Raw genomic sequence first — 25150 nt, 5'->3', positions numbered from 1 at the left:
CGCCTCTTGACCGACGAGAGCATTGAACAAACAAATAATGGTTTGACCACTTCAGGTTAAATACCCTGCATTCTGAATCAACCTTTTCTCCATTACTCCGTTCTACTTCGCAGGGGCTAGTCTAGGATTTGCGTGGCCAGACTGAAAAAAAAAATCATAACGCCCCTCTGGTATTGTTCAGGGGGCCGGGTCAAATGTGGAGGCGGGCTGTATCCAGCCCGCGGGCCTTAGTTTGGGGACCACTGCTCCACACCAACACCTGAAGAGCCACTCTGGGCTTTTCTTCGTATTTTAAACACCCTTATGAAAAAGCTATATTCTATATATATATATATATATATTTGTGTGCATTCCTCTTGAACCAGAATAAAGACCCGTCCTCTGTCGGTGCTACTTAAGAAAAGTGGTTTCCTCCACCAGCACCACCAGCAGCAGGTGGTGGTTGCAAACCAGCCCAGGTGACTGCAGAGAGAGAGAGAGAGACAGAGAGAGAGAGAGACAGAAACACAGAGACAGAGAGAGAGAGACAGAAAGAGAGAGAGGGGCTATTTTGAAAGTGACCCCCTCATTCAGGCAGCGACTGTGCAGCTGTCCGGAACCATGACTGAAGATGACGGATTCTGTTGTCGTGGAGGGATATGCCAGACTCAGAGATGGGAAAAAGGTGCTTAGCGTGTCCATATTTTCTGCTGACGGACCTGGTTATTGAACGCACTTTCGTTAAAAGAAAAAAAATGGAAAAAAAAAAAAAACTTGTCTTTACTTTTTTGCTTTCTTCCACAGTGGAGAACCAGGTGGCTCGTCCTTCGCAAGCCGTCTCCCGTAGCAGGTAAATTATTATCGGTTTATTCGCTGTGACGGTTCGCGCACATTCGCTGCGCCACTGAGGAGGAAACCAGACGCTATCCAGCGTGTTGCGGTCCGGTTGCGTGGGTTCCGTGTTTACGAGGCCCTGCTCCGTGTTCCTCCCGTGAATTCACAACGCGGGTCGAGGAAGGCTAAATTGCATTTAACGTGCAAACGTTTGCCCTTATTTTTGTCGGTGAAGGCGCTCAAACGTCATTTGAAATGTGCGTTTGAGTCATTTGTTAATCAGAATCACCCCGTTTCCCGCTCAGGGGGGGCTGCACTTTAGTTGTTGTCTTTAGCCTCACCGTGGATATGATTTGTGTGCAGATTATGTGTACCTTCTGGATGTGAACATGTGCACTTTGTCCACACATTCACCAGCTTCAATTTCCCACCAAGCATTTTTGAGCCCATTCTGCGAGTGGATTTGAGGGCCTGCTGTACATTTAGACACATGGACCAAACTCCATTTAACTTGGTTCCTGGTTTTTATTCACCCTCGCGTACCGTGTGACCTTTCAGCTCCTCACACCTGACCTCGCCTCGGCCCCTTTGTGTGCGCGGTTCCCAATGAGGTCACGCAGAAAGGCTTTCTTTGAGTATCTGGTTGAGTGCTGCTCCTCTTCACATCTTTGATGTCAGTGTTATCACAGCTGTCTGCGCTCATGCCTCAGTGGTGGGGGGTAAAGGAGTGTGTGTGTGTGTGTGTGTGTGTGTGTCTGTCTGTGTGTGAAGGAGTTTGGAACACGCACACACACACACACACGCTCACACACAGAGTCTTGTTCTGAACATTGTTTGAAGGTGCCAAAAGACAACAGGACGCTACAACCGCTACTGTGTGTCAGGGTGCTTTGTCTATTTTACAATGTGATTAACACAGTGATTTTCAGGAAACCATCCAAAAAATACCCCCATAATATTGTGTTCTGTCTCTACCCCCGCCCCCCCCCCCCCCTGTCTCCTCCAGACTGTCTCGTGCTGCTGGTTTTTAAGGACAAGGCGGACAGGGCGCAGGGCAACAGGGAGCGGGCCAGTGTCACCTTGGAGGAGATCTGCGGCGTGGAGGCGGGGCCGTGGCATGACGGCGTGGCGTTCACCCTGGCCGTGCTGTGCCTGAACCAGGCCGCCCTGCTGGGCTTCGACGGCAAGGAGGCCCTGCAGGCGTGGGACGCCCGCCTGCGGTACAGCCTCGGCGAAGGTGTGGGGGGGTGCTGTGCGGGTCTCGAGCGCTCTACACTTGAAACGAAGCCACTGTCAGCGAGCCGATGAGCTCATCCGTCGTGCTGGCAGGCGTCGGTGTTTAACGTGATGGCCGCAGAACAGGATAATAAGTTTCCAAACGCGTGCAGAGACATAAGACATCATTTCCCCTCAGAAGTCGGTTCATTTGTCTTTTCTTCGGGCCGGAGATCTAAAGTTCATCAGAGCGACCCTCGACCTCCGGGTAAAAGGGCGTCGCTGCAGCGCTTCTTGGGGAAAAGCTGCACTTTCTCGACCGCCATTTATACAAGAGAACTACAATTCATACTCGAGAGTAATATCCAGCTGTCACCAGGACAGACGGACACATCTGGAAGCAATTTTGTTATTTGTGGTTACGCTTGTTTTGACTTTGCTAGATGAAATTCCTTTCTGAAGTATTCCTCGTGCTTTTATTGAGGTTTTGGAGGATTTTATAAAGTGCTTTTGGCCATAAAACGGGGAAACGCTTTCTCACCACTTGTTGAAATGTATTATGAGAGATTGAAGACCCTTTTAATGGAGATGCTGGCAGGACAGAGACCAATGGGAGGAGTTGTATTCGCTTCTACTTTTCGATTTGAGAAATAACCCGAGATTTAAACTACATCGATGTTAGCAGCTTATGTTTATTGATAATTCCACATTAATGGCTTCATGATAAAAAATTATGGGGTTTTTAAAAACGTTTGCACTATGACATTTTGACGTTAAAAGTTCATTTACAGGCACCCTTCAAAACACAAAATGTATAGAAATAATAATAACCTTATCATAACTATAATGGCTCAAGCTATAATATAACAAATGAACTACGTTGAAAACAAAACGGTGTGCTTTTAAGAAAAAGAAAACGGGGTTTCGATTGAAAAGATTCCACCGATGCTTCAGGCCGACAGTTGTACTTGTACAAGTTATGTAAGTGATGAACAAATAAGTGGCTAATTATAGCGTCGGGGCCGTTTCGGCTGGTGGCCAAAGTCCGGCTGAATTTTAAAGCAGTGGGTAATGACTGGTAGAGGACGGGGTGCTAAAGACAAACTGCACTATATATATATATATATATATATATACATGTCTGCGGTGGGATCTCTCGTCGCTCCGTGGTACGCCGCATGACGTCCTCGGCATCGCCTCCCATCAGTCTCATCTGGCAAAGACTTCTTCGGGGCCACTCCACGTACGCATAGCCGGGTTCCACAGACTCCCAGGCCCTTCTGGATCTACGTCCACTGTTCCTCGTCACCGTGGAACAGGCTGGGTCGTGCAGATGTTTCCCGCTCCGGCTTCGGTTTTCGTTTGCTCCGGGCGTCAGATCTGAGACGGCTACATTGACCACTGCTTTTACATGGGTTGAACGGTACTTTTCAAAAGGATGGAGGTTTTGATGGCTTGCTTGACTTTGTTTTTTTCTCCGTTTCCGCAGTTCACAGATTCAGTGTCGGGGTCTTGCCAGGGACCAAGTTGGAGAGCGGACCCGCGACTCTTCACCTGTGCAATAACTTGCTGACTCTGGCCAGGGACGTCCCTCCGGTGATCATCGGCCACTGGAACCTCCCGGACCTCCGCCGATATGGGCCTGTAGCCAATGGATTTGTGTTCGAGGGCGGATCAAGATGTGGTTACTGTGAGTTTTGGCTCTTAATGTCGTTGCATAATGGGGGAACTAAAGCGACTGTGAACACTTTGACCGAATGGGTGGCTTTGAAGGCAGAACATCGGCAGCTTGAACAGGAAAACGTATGGAAGCGAGGTTAAAAATAACCGAATAAGGGAAAAGGAAAACCATTATTTTAAACTTCAGACCATCCCTATCTTTATCGTGTCAGGAAAATAACATCTTGAGAAAATTTTTTGAGGCTAATGGCTGTAATGTATCTGGCCCTGGCCATTGTGGATGATCAATGTGTAGCTTTCATTCATCAGAGGCTGTGAAGAACGGCTCCTTTCAAGTACCACAATGAGATGCGTAGTGCACATAATACCGGCAATTATGAGAAGGCAACTGTTTTTTTTGTTGTTGCATCTTTCCTGTTTTGCCGTGTTTCCAATGATGGGAAAATATGAATGCTACAGCCTACAATGGTTTGTTCCTTTCTCCGCCCACGACACCTGCACGTTGCTATGACCGCTTGAAAGGATCCTGATGCCGGCAGTGTGAACGCTGAGCGGGAGATGCGAGGTCGTCTTTGACCTCGTCCGGGGGCTTCCTCGTCGCGTGGCCTCTGCTACGCGGGAGGATTTTGTGCTCACGCGACTGCAAGAGTGTGATCCTTTTGAGCTCGTCTCCCCTGGGCCACGCCGCTCGCATTCAAATAAACAAATACGCCCGAAGTGGGCGCAAAAGTGGGATCATGATCCCCTTGATCTCTGCACTTTGTCAAGGTGTTACACCTGAATCGGTGTCATTGGGAAACCCAGGTGTGTTCTCTGCAGTTGGCCCATAATGGCTGATTTCTTTTGGGGGGGGGGGGGTGGTACAACAAACGCCCGCAGGAGACAATGATCCACTCTCAGTGTGCAGGATCCCGCTGTGACTAAAACTCGACACGGTGCGTCACAAAAACAAGAGTTACTCACCCCCCCCCCCCCCCAGCTCGGTTATAACGGTCTGAGGTGTGTGTGTGTGTGTGTGTGTGTGTGTGTGGGGGGGGGGGGGTGTTTGTGTCGGGACAAAAGTAAACTACACAACTCGCATGTCGGATCAGACACGACGCCGTTAAAGCCCCCAGATGAGTGTGCATGTCACCACCTGGAGGGGACGGAGAGGGACACGGGGGGGGGAGGGGAGGGGGGGACGCCGACGCCAGAGACACCGCAGAAAGACGGCGACCCCCGCGTGAAACGCGACACGTGGGTTATGCGCCACATGACTGACCAATGAAATCAAACACACTGTAAGGGCAATCAGAGAGGTAGTCAAGCAAATCCTAACTAGAAACTGAACAGACTTTAAAAAGTGCATTATTACAATAGATGTCCAATAATTTGAGTAATTTATCAAGTACAAAGGCCAAACATTTTGAATATTCATTTAATAGCTACGTTTTTCTTTTTCAAAATATTTTTACTAAAACTTGAATTGGAATTTAGAAATATGGATTTGAATTTAAACTGTAATGTGAAGGTGTTTGTTTATAGTAGGGCTGTCAATACATTTGGAAATATGGCGATAATGGCGATTAACAAATGTTACAAAGCTTGTATTTTATACACTGTTTAACTATTTTGAACACAAAACTACACACATTTGATCCTTTTGGAGGCAGAATTCCAACTAGCAACTCTTCCTGCTGTGAGTTGAGGCAGTTTCCGTGACTGGTGAGAGCCCAATGTAAGAGTAAAGTAATTAAGTTGAAGTTAATTATACCTGTTCAACATAGACTGGTGCAGACCTGACTGCTGACCCCTGGACCCCGCGTGTTGGGAATGTTATTGAAGCCCTGCCTTGAGACGGGTGGTCTCGGACACCTTGTAAAGAACACCCATTTGTACGGTTAGAGGGAGGTACTGAAGACCTCGGGGGAGCGTGGCCTTTTAACCTCTGCATTCCTGAACGCAACCTTTGGATGGCATTCGCTTCAATTTAGAACGTCGTCAAGAAGAAAACTGCGGAAGAGCAGCCAGGCCAAGGGATTTCTTGGAATCAGAAACTAACCAGTGCCAAAGGATGTCCCCGAATGACCTCTTTGATCATGAAGTGGCTTCTTTTAAATGGCAAAAGAGGATTTTGGAGAAGAAAAAAAAAAAAAAGAAGTATTTTGACGCCTATTGAATTGATTTCCATCCCTCCTTTGTACAGATATTCATGATGCTCAGTTGATTCGTTCCTTATGACGCCATTGACTATTCTTCTCGTGCCACCATGGCGTTGATAATTGTCAATTACCCTGTTATTTATGTCATATATTATGTTCATTTCAATGCTTTTATTTTGACACGCGGAGGGCCGAAACAAATAAAACCAAAATAAGAATAACTGTCATTCGTAGCAGCACCAGCAGCGATCTGTCATATTTTGGCATTGGCGGATATTTCACTGCTGTGACACTAACGACGGCGTCCGCCCTCTGCAGGGGCCGGGGTCTTCTTGCTGGCGTCTGCCGAGAGCGAGCAGATCAGCTTCCTGTTCGACTGCATCGTGCGAGGCATCTCCCCCACCAGGGGCCCCTTTGGACTGCGCCCCGTCCTGCCAGGTCAGTGCCACGTGGTTTTTTTTAGGAGGCGCTTCGTCCGAGGAGAGGAGAGGACCGGGGAAACCGAACCTCGGGGTCCCACCGTGAGACCGAAAAGACCTACTTATTTTGATTTATTCATTTACTTTTACCTGCTTTGCTTTCGCCAAGGAGTGTGTGGGGGGGGGGAAACCTATGTCAACAGTTTTGAACTGTGTCAAACCGTGTTTGGCTCGCCTTCCTGTGCCTCCAGGGATTACCAGAGCCGTTGGGTCTGCTCCCTTCCTGGAATCCAATCGTTTTTTTGGCAGAATGACTCAAGGGATTCATGGCTGTGCTTTTTATGTGACCTAAAATATGACTGGCAGCTGTTTTGATGTAATTGGGTAATCCTTTTTGAAGCAGTTTATAATTTTAGTCAAACACCCTAAACCCCCTGACTTGAGTGTACCGCGATGAACGTGAGGCTCGGGGTCACCTTAAACATATGTCAGGAGGATAAGCGCTGCACTCACTGTGGTTATGGAAAGCAGACTGAATGGGGGTCTATGTATAGTGTCGGGCTACTGGTGGGCACGCCGGACTTCCAAATAGACATTCGGAATTATTTTCTACTCTTATTACATCGCGGTCTTGGAGATTTCGATTTGTTAAAGATTTCAAGCACGACGGTTAAGGTCTTTTTGGGGGTATTTGAACGCTTCCTGTGTAACAGTGGCACCTGTATGATGAGTGTGAGGGAACGATAACATTGTTTATTCAATTTCATGCTAACTAATCAAATAGCTCAAACAAACCGCTACTCAATTTTGAATATATTTCAATACTTCAATTTATAGCTATTTCTTTTTTTTTCCCCTTCTATATGAACAATGGATCAAATGACAGTGAAAAGGATGACATGTAGTGATGAAGGCAGAGTGGGTGGGTGGGGGGGGGGTCAAAGTCACAGTTCCCACAAAGCAGAGCAGCCAAAGCCTCTTAATCACTCCCGGCATGTGTGCGTAACCTCACCCGCCGGATTCCACTGCTGCCCCCCCCCCCCGCCGCTCATCTTACACTCTCGCCGCGGCCCTTGATGATGTCTCTCTCGCTCGCGGTTCACCTCTCCGCCCTCGTCACTCTCCGCCCTCTGTCGCTGTCACGCCGCCTCCGGACTGAATCTCTCCGCCTCCCGTACCTCATTAATAGCATAAATCGGTTATTCTCGCTCGTTTTAGTCCACATGAACATTTATACTTTCGTGTGAATGCATGCGATAAGTGCCGTTTCTTTTCTTTTTTGTATTTGCGTATCTTACAGCTGGGTACCCGGATATGAGATGAACGTAGTCACGGCCGCGTTACAGTCTAGACAGAAAATGCAAATTTGATCAGAGGGGAAGGAGATATTTGGGGAAGTTAGAAGTTAATGACCCCCACTTCTTCATATTTAAGACTCCATCAGCAGGATGCATGATGTTGGATCTGTATTCTGCAGCAGGCGGTAGAGAAGCTGTGTAAAAGTATAGCTTTCTTTTTGGATGCAGCCATAGCGACCGATGGGAAATATGTCGTTTGGTATTCGATGTTTACGATGCTGCTCGTGCACCGTGGACACTTTAATTGAAATGCCACAAAGTTTTTTTGGGGATCTTTGAGCCACCGAGATGCATAAGAACTGTTATCGTGAATGTGAAGTATTTATTTTCAAATGTCCCTACACACATTAAAATCTCAGTTTGAACCATTACTGAAGATGAGCATGACACATAGCTTTAGTACTTAGTTCAAGAGGTTTAAAATAAGGGAGAAATGCTTCAAAATCAACAAATAACAGTAATTTATAAGGTATTGGCTCAACATATTTGAATTTGGACTTAACCTACAAATTCCGTAAAAAAAATCTTGGACAGAGAGTTGTCGATTTTGAAAAGGAAAACATGTACAGTAACTCGATACATTGGAGTATGTATCTACACTCTATAAGTTAAACTTCCTCATATAGGATGTGAACTCAACCACACACACACACACAGAGTTCTGGTCCATTTAATAACATTTAAAAAACAGAAAAATCAATCCGGTGTAAGCGTTGACCTTCCGAGGTGCACGAGCTCCCTGAACGCCACCCGCCGGCCAAGGAGGCCACGCGGCGCCGCTATTAATAAACCTAACGCCGTTACACAAACACTGCAAAGTGTTCCCCCGGCGTGACCCCCCCGTTGTTCCCTGTGCTTGTGCGACGGCCTGTGACACCCGCGGCACTCTGGCCAAAGTGCTTGTTTCACATCATTCTGTTTCCCCCCCCGACGGCTCTCGTGGGCTTTGGAGGGTCCCGACTCGTCACTACCCCCCCCCCCCCCCCCGAGTTGTTGTTGTTGTTGTTGTTGTTTTCACAGCTGGGCCTCTGTCGAGAAACGTTGTGTATGAATAATGTATAATGTGTATGAATATATATATAATGTCTGTTATTGTGGGACTCACTCACTCACTCACTCACTCACTCACTCACTCACTCTCTCAGACCCCAGTGGCAGCCGGACCCATTCGGAGGAGCGGTTGAACCACGAGGCCCAGGAGCTGGAGAAACGCCTGAGCATGCTCTCTCACCGGAGCAGCACGGGTACGGCCCGCCACGGCTGATGTGCGCCGGGGTTCAAATTCAAAAAAAAAACGGGGGGGGGGGGGGGAGGGGGGAATGCAGCTGAATTTGGAGGCGATTTTACAAATGTTGGCGCCCCCGTGATCATTGTTTAACTGCAGTCATCCACCAAAAAGGGAATAAATGCTACATTAGCTCGTAAGATTTTAAATTGATTTTGCACAGCTCCTATTGTGTGGGGAATCCCCGTGGTGTTTTGATGCTTTGTCTCTGAAATGAATGTGCTGCTCGTGGCCATTGATCGTGTTCATTAAAACTGCATTCACGTTGTCCCCCTCGGCAGCCTCGTCCTCGTACTGCCCGTCGGCCGGCGGAGACGACCGCAGCATCTCCGGCTCCTCCGACGCGTCCGACACCAGCCAATCCGACGGCAGCGTTGGCAGCCGAGCGGCCGTTTGGAGCGAGCCGGCCTCCAGCCCCTCCGACGGCGGCCACCGCCACGCGGCGGCTAAATCGGCCTCGCTGACCGTCGAGAAGCTCTCCGTCAACCAGGGCGGCGCCGAGCGGCCCGCGGCCAAGCCCCCCCCCCGTCAGCTGCAGGAGATCGGCCGCCAGAGCTCCTCCGACAGCGGCATCGCCACCGCCAGCCATTCCTCTTACTCCGGGAGCTTCTCCTCGTGCGCCGGCAGCCTGGACACGGCCCCCGGCGGGGAGGACTTCGGCTCCGCTCTCAGCCTGCCTCCCCGCCTGGCTCACGACCTGAGCCCTTGCACTTGCGCCGCCGCGCCGCGCCACGAGTACCGAGTGCCGACATCGCTTCGGTACCTCTACGACAGCCCCAGGGGTGTGTTGCGGGAGGGGAGCGGCGAGGCCCCAGACGGCTCGACGGGGGACCCGGCGCAGGAGGGCGGCGAACGCAGCGACTCGGAGACCGCCGAGAGGCCGGGGGAACACTTGCACATCCCCCCCCCGGGGGAGGGGAGGAGAGGCGGGTCGGGGCCCGGCCAACAGCAAGAGTCGTGTCACACCTGCAAAACCATTGTGACGATCTGCTCGGCTTGTGGTGGATTTAAGGTAAGCCGGGAAATAAAATAAAAAATCTCGGTCGTCTTAATCCTTTTTTTGCAAAAAAAAAAAAAAAAAAAAGCACTTTGACTAAGCTGAGATGGCGCTCCATCATCGCCGGCCATCTGTTTACAGCCCCCCCCCCCCAAAAAGGCCTCATCATCGGTGTCACAACACGCTGCAGTCACACCGTCCGTCTGGCCCACGAGCCGCCATCGTACGCCTGAATATCTAAACCCTGCGACTGGCACTTTTTCTGTTCCTCACGCCCCTTCCGCATATTTAGTGCTCGACTTAATACGGCTTAGCTAGAGGGAGAAGTGCAGGAGGTAAACTCCAAACTGATGTTTACCTGCACTTCTCCCTCTAGATTAGCCGTATTAATGACGTTACATTTGTTTGATGACAAAAAAGAAGCCACGTGGCTTTAATCCTTGGTTCGACGGTGGTAAAGTTGGTGATTTTTTTAGCAAACTCACCTACAAGCATCGTTTTGTTCTGGTGTGTCCGGCGGGTCAGCTTTCGGTTCACTGCATCAATCTAAACTAACAGCTCCACCTACTGGCGGTGCATCCGCTTGAGAAAGACAAATTGCATCTGCTTACCTGAACAACAACATGTTCTCTTTTTTCCTTTGTTTCCTCGCCGTCAGTCCTCGGCGAACTAAATAATACATGAGAGTTATTGGCCAGAAGCTTATGGATCACACATCAGAGGAGTGTAGGAGGTTATTTATCACAGTCAGCCCGAGCAACACATTCCGCCCTCAGGTGTCTGTTGGCTCACAGTGAAAGGGACACAACTAAATATATGCGTCTTTTGAAGTATATTTATTCATGCGTCGAGATTAAGATAAAGGGTTGGTTAGAATTTATTCTACCATCCTTTCAGTTGTGTTTCTTAACAAGCTGGTCGGGTTTTCTGGTGAGACAAGAGAGGGATATAATTCTTCTACAAAGCAATATAATCTGTGTGATGGATGTAGTTTTAAATTTAAATATAAAAAATGTTACAGAAACCCACCAGGCAACTGTAGTGAGCTTTTAATGGATAATTTTATTAAAAACCACCATGTTTTAAAAGAAAACTATGTAACCTCTAAAATGAAGGTATATTTGTAACCCCAGATTTACATCTTCATTGGGAACCAATTGACTTCTAGTGTAAATAAAACCACAAAAAGGCCATGGCAGTCTACTGAGTCTTCTCGTGTTGGTTCCTTTTAAGATGCCTCTTAACCAAACCGCGTGGGTGCAGCTTGTTGCCTTTTCTTTTATATGAAGCACTTTGAAGTTGACAAATTTATTTTGTGTTTTTTTTCTTCTTTTTTTTTCCCATCTCAAAAAGACCCAATGCATCCCTGCGAGTGGTTCAGCGATACCTGTCATACCAGGTGAGTGCAACCAGTTGAAATGCTGCATCCACACCTCATTGCATGCATTGGACCCTTGCGTGCATGCACAGAGTCGATGCGCGTTTAGAGTAAAAAAATAACATCATAACATCTCGCTGATGTGATGTTGAAGGTTTGTCCTTTGCCTCCGGAACGCCATATTTTCAATCCAGCAGATCAAAGTGCTGACAAATCGCCACGCAGACCCTGCGGCGCCGCCACTAAACACTATATCGCGCCGGGGAACATGCCGGAGGAGGCGCCTGGGTCCGAGGACGCCCAGAAGCCGACAGTGGGGAGGAGCGCAGAGTCGCCGCTGCCAGAGAGGGGAAGAGATGAATTATCCGCTCTCCTCGCCGATCTGCTCGGCGTCCCGGATGCACACAGGCAGCCGGAGGCGACGACTGGCAGGCGGAACCTTTATGAGTCAATGAGCCCCGGTGCGGGAAATGAGCCGAGGTCGGCGCCGCCCGGCGCCCGCACGCCCGCGCCTCAGGACGCCCCCGGAGGAGCCGCCGCCATCTACGAAAACTGTTCAAAGTGCCGAGGGGAGCGCTGCCGCCCTCCGCCTCCGGGACCCTCCCCGACGGGGGGGTCGAGGCCCGCGGCGAGCCGAGAAGGCCAAGCGGCCGCCGGCGAAGGTAAGAGGGCCTCTTCTCCAACTTCCCCCCTCGGCTCACGGCGCCGCTGCCGCCGTCCCCGTGGCGTCCCTTTGCCCCGCCGGACCTCTTTAAAGTGGACCTCCTCTTTGTTTTCCGCTCTGTCATCAGTAAAAAAAAAAAAGATACAACCTGACACACACTTCTTTTCCTTCTGGCTCCTTTTGGTTTTTCCTCCCTGTGACCTTTCCTTTTGCTGCGCTGCTTTTGCAAACTCAGTTCGAAGGGCTTCCAAAAGTCGACGGGGCCCCGAGTTGCCGCGGCTATGAGTTATGAACTCATGAATAATGTACCGGCTCTACGAGGGCCCTCTTCCGCCCGGCCGAATGGTCCCACAGCTGAACGTGCACCTCCTTTTTTTTTTTTTTTTTAAAGCGGAAACATTATGACCTTCCAAGGCGTAAGCTGCTTCCTAGCGCACACGCAAAGTAGAACTAGGAGACTAAAAGTGATTTATTAGCTTAATGCCGACATGTACTCTTTACAGTAACTAACAAGATACCGCAGAGCATGAAATGGCACTAAAGGGCTGCACGTTTATCTTCTTTAACACGTCTTGCATCTCATCCATACAGATCTGTAGTTGAAGCACTCCCCCCCCCCCCCCCCCCTGTGTGCAATAGAGGATGATGAATCGATCCACTATAATTTGCTCCCCACCACTGGCGCTCTGCAGGAATTTGTGCGAAGACGCACCGCGTCGGAAGCCCTTCACAAAATGGATTAAAAAGCAACGTGGGATAGCGATTATGTGTTTGCACTTTAGTTTCTTTATATTAAAAATGTTTCCCTCTCTCTCTCTCTTTCAACAGACAAGAGGCTTAATGGCAAAGGGGAAAGACGCAGAGCCGATCCCGCCTATGAGATCATGGAGAGTCGGCCGCTGGAGAGGAACTCGGAGGTAGGCCCATTTAAAAAAAAAAAAAAAAAACTTTAATCCGCTTTAATGCTATCAACCGCCGGCACATTTTGACTGCAACTCACTGTGCTCCGAGTTCGGCTAAACGATGTGTGGCGTGAGGAATAATAGGTTCAAGGAGTATCTGTGATGGAACATGAAAAGGCGTGTAGTCTTGAACGTCCAGTCGCAATCTTGTGCTTTCGGACGTCCACGTGGGTCTGAGGAGAGACGATTTCAGACATGTCTCTTCAGCCAAAAGTAAGAAAAAGTCGAGCAGCAAAGGAGTGGCGTTGGACGACGGCGCCAAGATGTTGTCAATTACAGATGCCCCCTGTATATACGTTCTCGGTGTGAAAAGTAGCGCTCTCGAAGTGGCTCCATTTTCACACCACAACGGCCCGCCGCGGCTAACGGCGAATTCTAATCAATTACTGCGAATTCTAACCAACGGTGCCGCGCTGTGTGCCGCAGGCGGAAGAAAAAAGCAAGTACGAGCTAATGGGCAGCTGTGGGCAGAAGAGGCTCCTCCAGGAGGATCAAGGTGAGTGAGACCGACGGCCAGTGATGAATATTATCGCTTAAAAAAAAAGAAAAAAAGAAAGAAGTTTAAGCCAGTTGAATTACGCACATTATTACCCAGCCACTCACAAAAAGTGACTTAATTCCATGACTCGTGCATCTTCTGACGAAAACGGCTCCAAGCTCCGTGCCCTGTTCCGTGGGGTGAAGGAATGAAATGAGGATCATGTGTCGTCCACACACACACACACACACACACACACACGTTTAATCAAAGCCCCTAAATCAAAGCAGATAGTCTTCACGTAGAGGTGTGTGAGAGGGTTTCTGAATACTAACGCCTAATAACTGTCATTCACGTGGCATCGGATGAATCACTAGTGAACCCATGCAACTTGAGTAGCTATCATCATAATATAAACTGGATTAATAATTCATTCATTCATTCATAGTGGTAGAACTCGAGTCGCGTAACAACGAATTGCGGCGAAGGAGCAACGCGCACACAAGCGGCGAGCGCGGTGACGTGTGACATCACACCCGCCCCGCGGCGAGGGGGGGGGGGGGGGAGCGGGGCGGCTGTTCGGGGACTGTTGGCCACTTAAGCGTCCCCTCAGTCTAATGGACACCTGCTCCAGGAAGTCCCAGCAGCTGTCACAATGTGGCACCGAACACATCAGTCATGTCCACACACACACACACTCACACACACACACACACACACACACACACACAGCAGTTAATGGCCGGTCCGACGGCTCGATGGGAACTGAAATCAAGTAAAAGAGTTCCACGGGGTCTTCCAGAAGGAACCCGTCACGTTACCAAAGTAGACGCCTCTGAGGGCCGCCGCCGGGTTTCTGATTGATCGGCGATTGGTCCGCTTGGGCTGATAGTGTGACAGCCCCCCCCCCCCCCCCATTGTGATAATCCAACAGTTATTCTCTCTGTCCTTCAAACATAACAACTGTGTTATTTCTTGTTTTTTTTAGTCTCTGTTCATGGCGGAGAACGGAAATATGCAGGTTTGCAACTGGGGACATTTCTCAGATATCGTTGAGTGCACGAAAGGTTGTGGTCATCAATAATGGCATCTTAGACACAGGAATAAAATATGTGCGTTGCCCTGAAACGATCTCGATAAGAAAATCGGATAAATAGCCTTTACCTTGTATCTCTTTTTGGGATTTGTACCCCGGTTAGTGTGTCAAAAATTGGGAAATTGTTCTGTTTACATGAATATTGTGTTATTTGCAAACCTGTTTTGGTAATTTGCTGAAACAACAATCGTGTCAGTAAACACGCAAAGTTTCCACGTGTTTAAGGGATTGCATTTGTAGCGCTGATGGTGGATCTAAAATGGCAATGAGATGGTTTTACAGCCTCCATGATATAAAATGACCCTAAGCCTCATAAGTTACCCCCTGGGGCCTAACCAATCATGCACAATTAGCCTGTGGGGGAAAGCGCAATTATGTGGGATGCAATGTGTGGCTGCTGATCCCAGATCTGTTCTCATGCAGATGTGTGCAGACTCGATTGACCAACTTAACAATATTAAGTACAGTATGTTAATTACTAATTAACGTCACGCTGCCGATAAGGACTTTTTCCTCGAGAACTCCAAACCCTGGAGGCAAACGTCTTCTATCTCTTGATGAGGGTTATAATAACAAAGCCATATCCTTGATTCTGTCGCCGTTATCATTTAATTAAGGTCATAATGACAAATTAGAAATCCCCTCCTTTTTAAATAAGGCACAGCAAGTAAAGCTCGAGTTATTTCATCTTTTTGCTAATTTCATCAACAGGTCCTGTAAAAAGACACATGAATCCTACTGTGAATTGTATCTACAGCCTGCTGAGGCGTATTCCTCATGTGTATCTTAGAACTCCAAGAAAACTATTTGGTACACACGGGGAAAAAAAGTCATGTGACGTAATAATTTAGAAAGAACAACCTCAAACAAAAACCGCATCCTTCTTAACAATAGTAATGTATTTTTTTTTTGCCGCTATAAGCCAGATCCCGGAATGTTTGTAGGATGTGTGACAAAAAAACCCTCAACTATCACTCTTGTGTTGACAGCGGCGGCGGCGGCGTCCGTCCTCCCCCCCCCCCCGGAGGCAGCGCTCCCCGAAAGGCCTCGCGGCGAAGGCGTGACGTACGTGAACATCCCCGTCAGCCCCACGTCCAAGAAGCAGCTCAACTACATGGAGCTGGAGCTGCAGGAGCCGGGCCCCGGCCCCCGGGGGAGCGCGGCGCACCCCCCCCCTCAGCGTAAGGCGCGCAGAACCTCTGATGGGTAGAAGTCGGAATGTGCGGATTTTCGCATTATTGTACTCCTCCTTTTTACTGATGTTGCGTCATAATTTATATACTTTCGCACACACGCAGAACTTTGTTCTCATTAAACATACATTAAATCTAACTTTTGGTGCACTGGATAAATGTTGATCTCTCTTTCAATTTGTGCACTCACAGCATCGGCACAAAAGGAAATGCTGTAAATCATCATAATCCTAAACTCGAAAATATAGAATGCCCCATAATCCATATTCAGATACCGATCAAAGGATATTTCATTCATATCAGGTATTTCTTTGCAAAAGTTTGAATTTAAAGGGAAATCTGCATTCTGAATTGATCACGGTTAATGTAAAATGCCCTCGCGTTCTTGGCTTTGTTCACGCGGAAACACGAGGCTTCCTCATTCGTGTCGGATCCGTGCGGCGCCATCAGAAGGCGTTACTTAAAAAAAGATGTTCAAATCGTGCAGACAGTTATGAGTTATAAGAGCCAATTTAAAAAAATAAAAATAAAAAAAAACGCGCCGGGGTGCACGAAGAGTCGCTGCTGCAGATGCATGAGTGAGCAGTCTTGTAATTCTATTTCCCCCTTCGTCAGCTCCCCAGCGATTCCGCACAGATCCCCAGAAACTATATATATATATATTCATATCTGAAAGGTCTAGCTCTGTCTTAGAAATGTCTCAAATACATGAAAAATGGGAAATCTGTTTATTAGTCTCATTCAAGGTTTTATCTGTCTAGGAAATAACTCTCCTTTATGGCCGAAGTTTTGTATGCCAACAATCTGCATCTCTAATTCTTGTTATGAAAGCAAATAAGCTTATTTCTCCAAAACCGACAAGATCAATTGGCAGTTCCATTGGTAGCTCCACTTCCTTTTTAATCTTTGGATTATAATGTGGAGGATAATCATGAATCTAATTGAAAGGCTTTCAAATTCGACTCTTTGTTAAATAAATATGCAATACGCATCTGCCTAATATTACAATTGTGGTCTCAGAGGGGTTGATGAATTCCTAGTTTTACATCCGACCCACACGTTCCCCCAACACGCTTCCAGAAAAAAAAAACCTCTCCTTCCGTGTGTCGGCAGGGAGGAGCTCCACGAAGTACGCGCAGATTGACATCACCGCCACGGAGACGGCCCACAAGGTGGGCGCGCAGCACGCCCTGGGGCGCCAGGAGGGCCTGCACGCCCTGGAGCAGAGGCGCAAGGGGACGCCGCATTGATTCCTCGGCCACTGGACTGTTAAATCTCTCAGCAGGGTGTGCGTTTGGCCCGAGGACAGCGTGCCACATGGCAGCCATCTCTCTGAGAAGGTGTTTTTATTTTTTTTATTTTTTTTAGTTGAGACTGTTCCGAAAGATCCTCTGCTGCAGGTTGCACCAGCTGGTCTTTGCTAAGCCTGGTCCTAACCGACCAGTCTGCCTTTATTCTGACCAGTCTGTAGAATGAACCCATATGAATACAGTTTTAAGTGGTTTTCGTCTTATTCAGATGCAGATATAATCGTTTTTTTTATTTATTTTTTATGAGCTCCTGACTAAGCGTAAGATTTAAGCGAGACGAAGGCTTTAGGCTTGGATGGAGCGACCGGCATTCCTCTTCTCCTCCCCGGGTCTACACCGCGTGGTCGGCGTGGACTTTCAGCAGCTTCTCGAAAGCTGCCGGTTAGACGCCGTAACCTCAAAGCAACTTAAAGATGGAGCAGAGGATTTGGACCAACGTTTCAAACTGTTCTCTTCTAGTGGATTTGGGCATCTCATTAAACGGCATTATGTCAGTGGCAGAGCCTCAGGCCAACTTGGAGGAAAATAAGCGAGTCCTGAGCTGAGTCACCGAGCAAAATGAGACGCCAACCAACCCCCCCCCCCCCCACAGCTCACTCGGCTAATCTCTAATAACATGCAATATGCTTCATTTTTTTTTCTCTTTGGGAGAACGAGGCAGGTTGGCAGCAGGAGATGAAGCGGAGAAAGTGTTCTCACAGGGAGTTCATGTCCTCAGTGACAGCCGAAATCCTTAATTCTACATTAGAAGTGTGTTGATGTTGGTGTTGGGATGTTGGGATATGGTTCATCCAGTCTTACCCAGAAATAACATTTCGCACTGTTGAAACAGTTTCTGTTAAATGCAGGATAAGAAATGCTTCTGCGTAATTCTTCCATCTTGTGCACGGTGACGTTTAGCCCCGGGTGTAGCTAATGGATTGGTATTCCTGATGAGCATAATCTCTATATTACTAATGCAAAGCTGAGAGGATGTCATAATCAACTGATATTCTTCATTTAAGCAATAAGGTACGAGCAATGCTACCAGCGAAATTGAAATAGTAAGTAAATAGTGGCCACCAAATGTGTATCTCATTTCAGTAGTCTGGAGAAAAAATAGTCTCCATACGTGCATGTAAACAGCATTGGGTCTCACCCGGGTGACTCACTCGCAACCAATCAGAACGCTGGATTTTATCTACCCGTATTATAATAATCTGTAACAAATGTATCCCAGATTTCCCTGCCTGACACTCATGGTCCTGGTTTGTGAAATGACGTATTTAAAGTTTTTGAAGTTTTCTTTTTCTACTGGTTAAATGCGTTCCCTTATTCCTGTTGGGTGAAGCATTTTTACTGAAACTAAAATGGGTATTTAGTAATGTTTTGAACAACTATTTTAGTAGCACATTTTATCCATGTATTGTTTTGGTCACTATGATTACACTATATTTTCATATCTGTAAATACATGTTCTTTCTTTTTAGATCTGGATTGTTATACACATGTAAATCCATTATGTATGTACAGAGATGGGAGGAGTTCAATGATTGCCATTTTTCTTGTAAATTATATATAACATGATTACATAATTACTGCTCACTACGTTCTGTTTTTGATGAGCTACAATATATCTTATAATGGGACTTTTCCCCCATGTACACATGTTAACCAGTTCAGTAACATTACGTGAAGCATCTTTTGATTCATTACTTTCATTCAGCACTATTATGAAGCATTTGAATGACTCGGCATAGCATGCTGTTTCTCAACTCTGATCATATTCTATCATTGATATGCTAATAATAGGTCTGTCAACATAAACTCATAAATCTATGCGATTAATGTGGGATTAGGGTCCCCACGTCATACTGCGGAGAGGAATTACTCCACGTGTCAATCAGAAGGGGGGTGAGTGGCAAACGGACCACTTAAAGCAGACCACTGCTAAGCTAGCTGCTAGGCTAAGCTCGCTTCTAGGCTAAGCTCGCTGCTAGGCTAAGATAGCTGCTAAGCTGAGCTAGCTGCTAAACTAAGCTAGCTGCTAGGCTAAGATAGCTGGTAGGCTACTTCCATCTCAACATCCAACATTACCCTGCAGAGGACCACCACTGTGTCCCTGTGGTTTGAAAACATTAAAAACAACATTGTAACAATAAAAACACTCATTAATTGAGATTAATGAATTTGAAAATGTACGAGTAATTAGTTCATTTAAAAAAAATAAAAAATAAAAAAATAATTGTCATTAATATAGTCATCAACAAATTCATGCCATGTCGGAAATGTAATTAAAAACCACGGTAAATGGGGTGCAGTATAGAAGGTCCAGATTGAAAGCTGTCACACGAGTGTCCATTGGCCCCAATGGTTCCTGACAGTGTTGTTTCTGAGTGACGGCTCTGTGCCACTGCACCCACGTGGAACTAAACCACACAGCGAAGCCTCTCCTAGAAACTCATTTACTCATTAAATATGGATGCAAAGGGGAAAAAGCGTAATTGGTTGTCTCCGCGGTTCAATATTGATCTAAATAAATGAATGCCAACGCAATTGGTGGCAGTAGTGAAATGAACTATGCAAATTCACAGAGCGCCTGTGCCCGACTTCATGTTGGAAAAGACGGTCCGGTCCGTGTGTGTGAAGTTTTAATCTCTCACACAGCATGTCAAAATAGGACAAAGGTCATAGTGTAACCTGTCGAAGTTTTCCGACATGCTATGACCATTAATGATTACTATGACCAACAGCAGGCAGGTTTTGGATGGCAAAGATTGAAAAGGCCTCTTTTAGACCTCAGTCTTAGTGTGAGACTGCTTTAATGTCACTTGGAACCTGACTTCCAAGTTACACGCTACATTTCACAAAAAAGCAACGGAAATATGCTTTGGCAAAAACTGGATTTAATTCACTTAAATACCCCAACTCAACTAAACTTGATTTTGTACCCTATAACATACTAAATAAAATGACCTTTTACATCATCACTAAATTAACCTTTACTTCATCACTGATCCCGCTGCTCCTTTCATAGGACTCAGAAGGAATAAGGACTAAATTATGCAGGAGCCGAGAGAACGGTTCATTTTCAAGCCGCAGCACTTTAAGGCCTGACGGGAAATTCCTGCCACAAAAAGTGCATTAATAATTCTCCAAGAATATTGAGCACATTGTTGTTTGTGCAGCCTCAGCGTGCAGCGTCTGATGTCCAATTACGACCGTGACCATTCATTCCCTCCGGGCCGCAACCCCCGTCTCTTATTTACATGTCAAAAGACAAACGAAAGTTTAAATGGGATGAGGTCGGGGGGGGGGGGGCACCTTAAATAAAAAATATTATTTGACAATGGGGACAATTTACAATAACAATGGTGAACAGGATGAAATGGCTTTTAAGTCAACTTTTTTTAACAAAAAGTTCAGATGTTCAACTGTCTTCTAAATCAACTCTTATTATTAACTTTTATTATCCACTAGACTCAAGTAAAATCACTTCATACACAAAGTGCAATCACTAAACCGCTCCTTTCTGGAGCTTTCAATCTTAAAATCATGATGGGAGTATTTGCTCGCTCGTTTTGCTCCAGCTCGCAGATACGCACAGCGTCCCGAGCACGGGCCCCTTAAATCAAGCATCCGGGGGGTGAGGGGGTGGGTGGGTGGGGGGGGCGGGGGCCCCCGAGCCTCGTGGCTTCTGAGTAAATGTTACGCTTCCACAAATAGCAGCTGATCGCTTTATCTGTCGGGAGTGATTTGTCGCCAGCGGTCGGAGCCTGCAGGGTTGGGGGGGGGGGGGGGGGGGGGGGGCGGGTTCGGGTTTAGCAGCATTTCCAAAACGACAACCCAATAAACTCCGGCCGCTGACCTTTTTGCTCCAGTCATTGGCCTCGTTGGGCCCAACTCGATTACGATGCCTAACGTCTTGCACCCACACACAGAGTGTGCCCAGCAGGCATCTCAAGATGAAAAGCCCTAATCGGGTTGCTGTTTTTATTTTATTCCCCTTCATGAAGCTTTTATTTTTCTTCTGATTGTAGCAGTTTTATTGCCGTGCTACTATTAAAGGTGCTGATAATGTGCTTATAATAGTTGGCGGGTTAAAGGACAGCTAAGGCTGCGGAGAGGATCAACGTCAAATCCTCAGCCTCTCTTTTTTTAATATGACTGAGTCATAAAAATAAAAAAAATAGAAAAAAAGACTGGGTCTATAATCCTTGATTTGGATGATTTCAGTTACCGCTGGAAATAAAAAGAAAGGAAGAGTAGATTTTTCGGGCTGCTCAATGATCCGTGTTTGCTCCAAATCAACACCCCGTACATAAAGGGCACTTGGATGCGATCACTGAAGCCCACTCTCCTTCGTTTCTTAAGTCTGTGATCATCCTTAAAACAAACAAAGGGCTCCAGGCTGCGCTCCTAATCCGTCCTTGTGATTCGCTCACGTGCAGCTCTGGGAGAGAAGGCCACGGTGCCACATGCCCACCAAGTCACGCACTTGAGCATTTAAAGACAGGTGTGATATCGCTGTGAGGGCTCGAGTGAACTGGACCAGCAGCTTATACATTTTACTGCGTGTAAAACATTGGGGAACATGTTCATGAATGTGCTCGGTTTTTCCCGGGGCCTCCCACTTTTTTTTTTCGGTGACACATCAAAAGAGAACAAAGCACGAGTGAGTCGCTGCTGTTGGAGTGTGAGTTACGTAAGGCGCCAAATGGGGGTCCGGTTTCCATTTTTTCTTTTGAATGTCCAGCCAAATACAAACACTTGCAGCTTGATTAATGGATGCTCATCTGCTGACTGTTACCCGAGAGGAGGAAAACCGACAAAAAACTGCGAAGAAAAAAAAAACGACAGTGATCTCAACTCAACATGGTAGAAATCACGCTCTTCAAATTGTGCCTTTCTTTAAAAAAAACATTTTTTTTAAAAAGGAACGTGGCGTGGAGTCTGTAGACCAATCGCCAAAAGGATTGTGGTTGCAATCGGCCTGTGATTCCTCCTTTCTCTCTCAGTGCTGCGGCTTTGCTATGAAGTAGGTCCTGATTGCCATTCCTTGGGATGCTCTTTTTAAAAAAAAAAATTTTTTATTTCCCCTCGCTTCCCCTCACTTGGAATCAACATGTCAAGATGTCCCGAATCCGAAAAACGAGCACGCAATGCGCACGGCGCGTTTCGGTGTGGCACGTGGCACTCAAAGCAGAGCCGTGACACCCTGAAGGTGGCAGTTGGGGGGACGTAAGAGACGTACATTAAATGTGACGCACCGTGACCCCGTGTGACCCCGCACAGGAGAACTCTCTCATTTTAAAAAGGCTTTCTGAAATTCTGTGATTTGAAAATATCGCAACTTAAGTACAGTTTTTCCCGGGTTTCCCTTCGTAGGGGGAGAGGTCGCCTGATGACGACCCCTGACGGTAGAATTCAGAAAAAGATCAAACTTTCATTTAACCCGTGCCACTCTAAGGTGCAGCGTAAAATGTCACGGCGCTTCTTTCGCGTGTCGACATCTTCAGCCTCCCCGTTGCTTCTGGGAGCGGCGGCACATCTGCGCGCAGCGGAAAGCGCGGCCCTTTCGATTCGGCTCTTTTGAGGCGGAATCAATCGAGACAACTCATCAGCACACCCAAAAGGAACTTGACATTTGGGAGATGAGGGTTTCGTCGACGGCAGAATGCTAATCAGTGTGGCCAATGCCTGTGAGCAGACACTGCGCGACACTCCCCGTGCAAATCTGACAAATCGGGGCGAGGGCACCGGTAATCCAGGAGGGAAGCCCTTTACTCGGTGTGCACAAGGGGCCTGTTTGATATGCAAAAAGACGGGTTCGTTCGTTCGGTAGCTGCCGTCCTGCTTTCTTTCCTTCATTAAGATGATCCGTGGATGACCTGCAAACATCTCATTTCAAAAGATACATAGATGTCGTTTAAAGAAAAACGTTTAAAAGAAGCAGCAAATAGACTAAGTTGCAGCACAGTAGAGTTCCATACCTTTTATGCAGTTTGAAAGTTTTAGAAATAGACCTAATATTGAGTAATAGGCCTATTCTAGTTGAGTAAAGGTCAGTCCGGGCATTGTTTCCCTTGTAACTTTAGTTTTTGTTATTTGTTCAAACAGCAGTACACAAAAAGCCTGTCACTTCCCATTAGACTTTAGAATTAGAATAATGGACAAGTTTATTGGAGTGGAAGGTAGATATTTTACATTTTCTTTTCAAGAATCTCTCTTTGTATTTCCTTGAAGTTGAGAGTAAAATCTCCAGAGAAAAGGAAAAGAAGGCATGTGGTTTGTCAAATCAATGCACTTGCTGGATGCACAGCGAGCTCACTGCTGCTCTTTTTTTTTTTCTTCTCCTCCAAACGACAATTTATACAAATTGCAGTGCTTTCAAAACCACTTAAATGTCTTGTCTTTTCTCCATTTTCTTTTCACTTCAGCACGAGAGAGAGAGAGAGAGAGAGAGAGAGAGAGAGGATGAGTGGGCGTCGTCACAGATGAAAACAAACAGATCTGAATTGTGCACCCACCCACAAGAGAAGGCACCTCTAACGTTGTACCACGCACATCATTGGACATAATTGGACATAATTGAAGTATGTTTTTTTTGTTTCAGGGTTTCGCGAAGGTGGCGTTGACAAAAGACAACGGGTGTTCGCTGACAGAGTGGGCGTGTCCGAGCAGTGTGACGGTATCATTGCATTGCATGACATGTCATTTTATCCAAAGCCACTTGCAGAATATCTGTATCCAAAAAGGACACAAACAAGAGGAACAAAGCCATGTTTGTTAAACAGTCGTGTTCTGTAGCGATTAGCTTCCACTGCACACTCACAAATGTAGTCAATATCTATATGGACTAACACTGCATTGAGTGTTTCTAATGTTAGCATTTGAAAAGAACATGCTGTTTTGATTTTTCTCGCTTCATGAAGCTATATCCAGGATGTAGGTTAGTTTAAAATAAAGACTGGAAGCACGGGGGGGGGGAAATAAGCTCTCACCAAAGTGTGTCTACTTGGGCGGAAATGTTCTTGATAGCTGTTCTACGTGTACTTTAAACCTCGGAAGTTCCTGAGAAGTACAGTTAAGGGCTCTGTTTATCGCCAATTGCCTTCAAAATGTGTGGGTTGCCCAGCCAAAGACTGGCAGAATAAATCTGATGATGCAAAAGTACAAAGTAGCTACCAACAAGATGCATTGTGTAAATTGATATGAATAATAGGTGCAATAGGTGGTCCATTTCTTTCTAACTTTGGACAGAGCCAAGAAATCAAATCTTACTCTTGAAATGAAACAAAAACATTGTCTTCATATAATCAGGATTATATGAGGTTTGATTTTTTGGGGGGTTTGGTCATTCTCTCTGAAGGAAATCTCCTGATCTTGTAAAAAAAAACATGTAAATAGCCAAGTCATTATGTAGCGATTGCCAGACTTGGCCGTGTAATTAAGACACCAGGCCGATAGAGGCTTGTTAATGGATGGAAGAGGGGGGACCGAATCGATACGTCTGACCCCGTCTGACCCCGTCTGACCCCTTCTGACCTTTACCGGGGAGCCGACTGTACCTCGGTAATCTCAAAAGGGCCGACCGGGCTCGGTGCAGGCCTCTCGGAGACCTCGGTGCCGTCGGTTCGCCCCGATCCTTTCACGGCGAGCAGGAGCCTCTCGCAACGGCGGAGCAGGAATGATTTGTCCCTTCCTGCAGAACGTTGAGGTCAGAGGTCACACGAGTGATCCGCGCATCCCGCATCTCATCTGGAAACCAGAGTCCTGCCTCATTGTTATCTGTTGTGATTCATTTCACCTCTACAACAGTTTTAATAAGATTTATTTTATTTTTTACATTCATATACAAGGAAGAAAGGATTTGTTCAAAAAGAACACATTTCAGGCGGTACAACTAGAGCAGAAGTAGCGGGGGAAGTTCTGTAGGAAGCTTTCGTGGAAGCTTTTAAACACATCAGTCAGAGACTTCAGACGTCTTTCCAGTACAGAGGACACAGGCGGAAGGACACTTGTCCCTTCACAAGAGAGTAAGAAAAGCTTTGGACTGTTCAGCCTCCGCCTCAGAGACATGGTTTAGCACTTTGTTTGTTGGTACCGGGGGGGGGTTGGGGGGGGGGGGAGGGGGGCTGGAGCACATGGAGCTCATCTATATCTCCCAGAGGCTTCAAAG

At 46.9% G+C, this 25150-nt stretch overlaps 1 protein-coding gene across 3 annotated transcripts; it reads left to right on the top strand.

The window, feature by feature from the left end:
* The first annotated feature begins 533 nt into the window (after positions 1 to 533).
* Positions 534 to 18566, top strand: LOC119223113 (protein Dok-7-like). Of its 3 annotated transcripts, none has more exons than XM_062560867.1 (13): positions 534 to 664; positions 784 to 829; positions 1820 to 2050; positions 3518 to 3718; positions 6168 to 6287; positions 8772 to 8870; positions 9193 to 9923; positions 11262 to 11307; positions 11484 to 11948; positions 12779 to 12867; positions 13339 to 13408; positions 15476 to 15667; positions 16793 to 18566. In XM_062560867.1, exons 1-13 carry the CDS (start codon positions 611 to 613, stop codon positions 16927 to 16929), a joined length of 2481 nt encoding a protein of 826 aa, XP_062416851.1. In that variant the 5' UTR covers positions 534 to 610; the 3' UTR covers positions 16930 to 18566. The 3 variants fall into 3 exon arrangements, with proteins under 3 accessions (XP_062416851.1, XP_037336098.2, XP_062416852.1); XM_037480201.2 differs by having other exon boundaries at positions 11481 to 11948; XM_062560868.1 differs by lacking the exon at positions 11484 to 11948.
* Positions 18567 to 25150: the final 6584 nt, after the last annotated feature.

The sequence above is a fragment of the Pungitius pungitius genome, chromosome 1, assembly GCF_949316345.1.
Source record: "Pungitius pungitius chromosome 1, fPunPun2.1, whole genome shotgun sequence".
Classification (NCBI taxonomy): domain Eukaryota; kingdom Metazoa; phylum Chordata; class Actinopteri; order Perciformes; family Gasterosteidae; genus Pungitius; species Pungitius pungitius.
Note: the sequence above shows the minus strand (reverse complement) of the source record. Positions and strands in the feature narration are given on the sequence as shown.

Coding starts and splice junctions, on each gene's coding strand:
- LOC119223113 (XM_037480201.2), top strand. CDS start 611: ATGACGGATTCTGTTGTCGTGGAGGGATATGCCAGACTCAGAGATGGG. Junction 2,051..3,517: donor GCGGTACAGCCTCGGCGAAG/GTGTGGGGGGGT, acceptor CCGTTTCCGCAG/TTCACAGATTCAGTGTCGGG. Junction 15,668..16,792: donor GGCGCACCCCCCCCCTCAGC/GTAAGGCGCGCA, acceptor GTGTGTCGGCAG/GGAGGAGCTCCACGAAGTAC.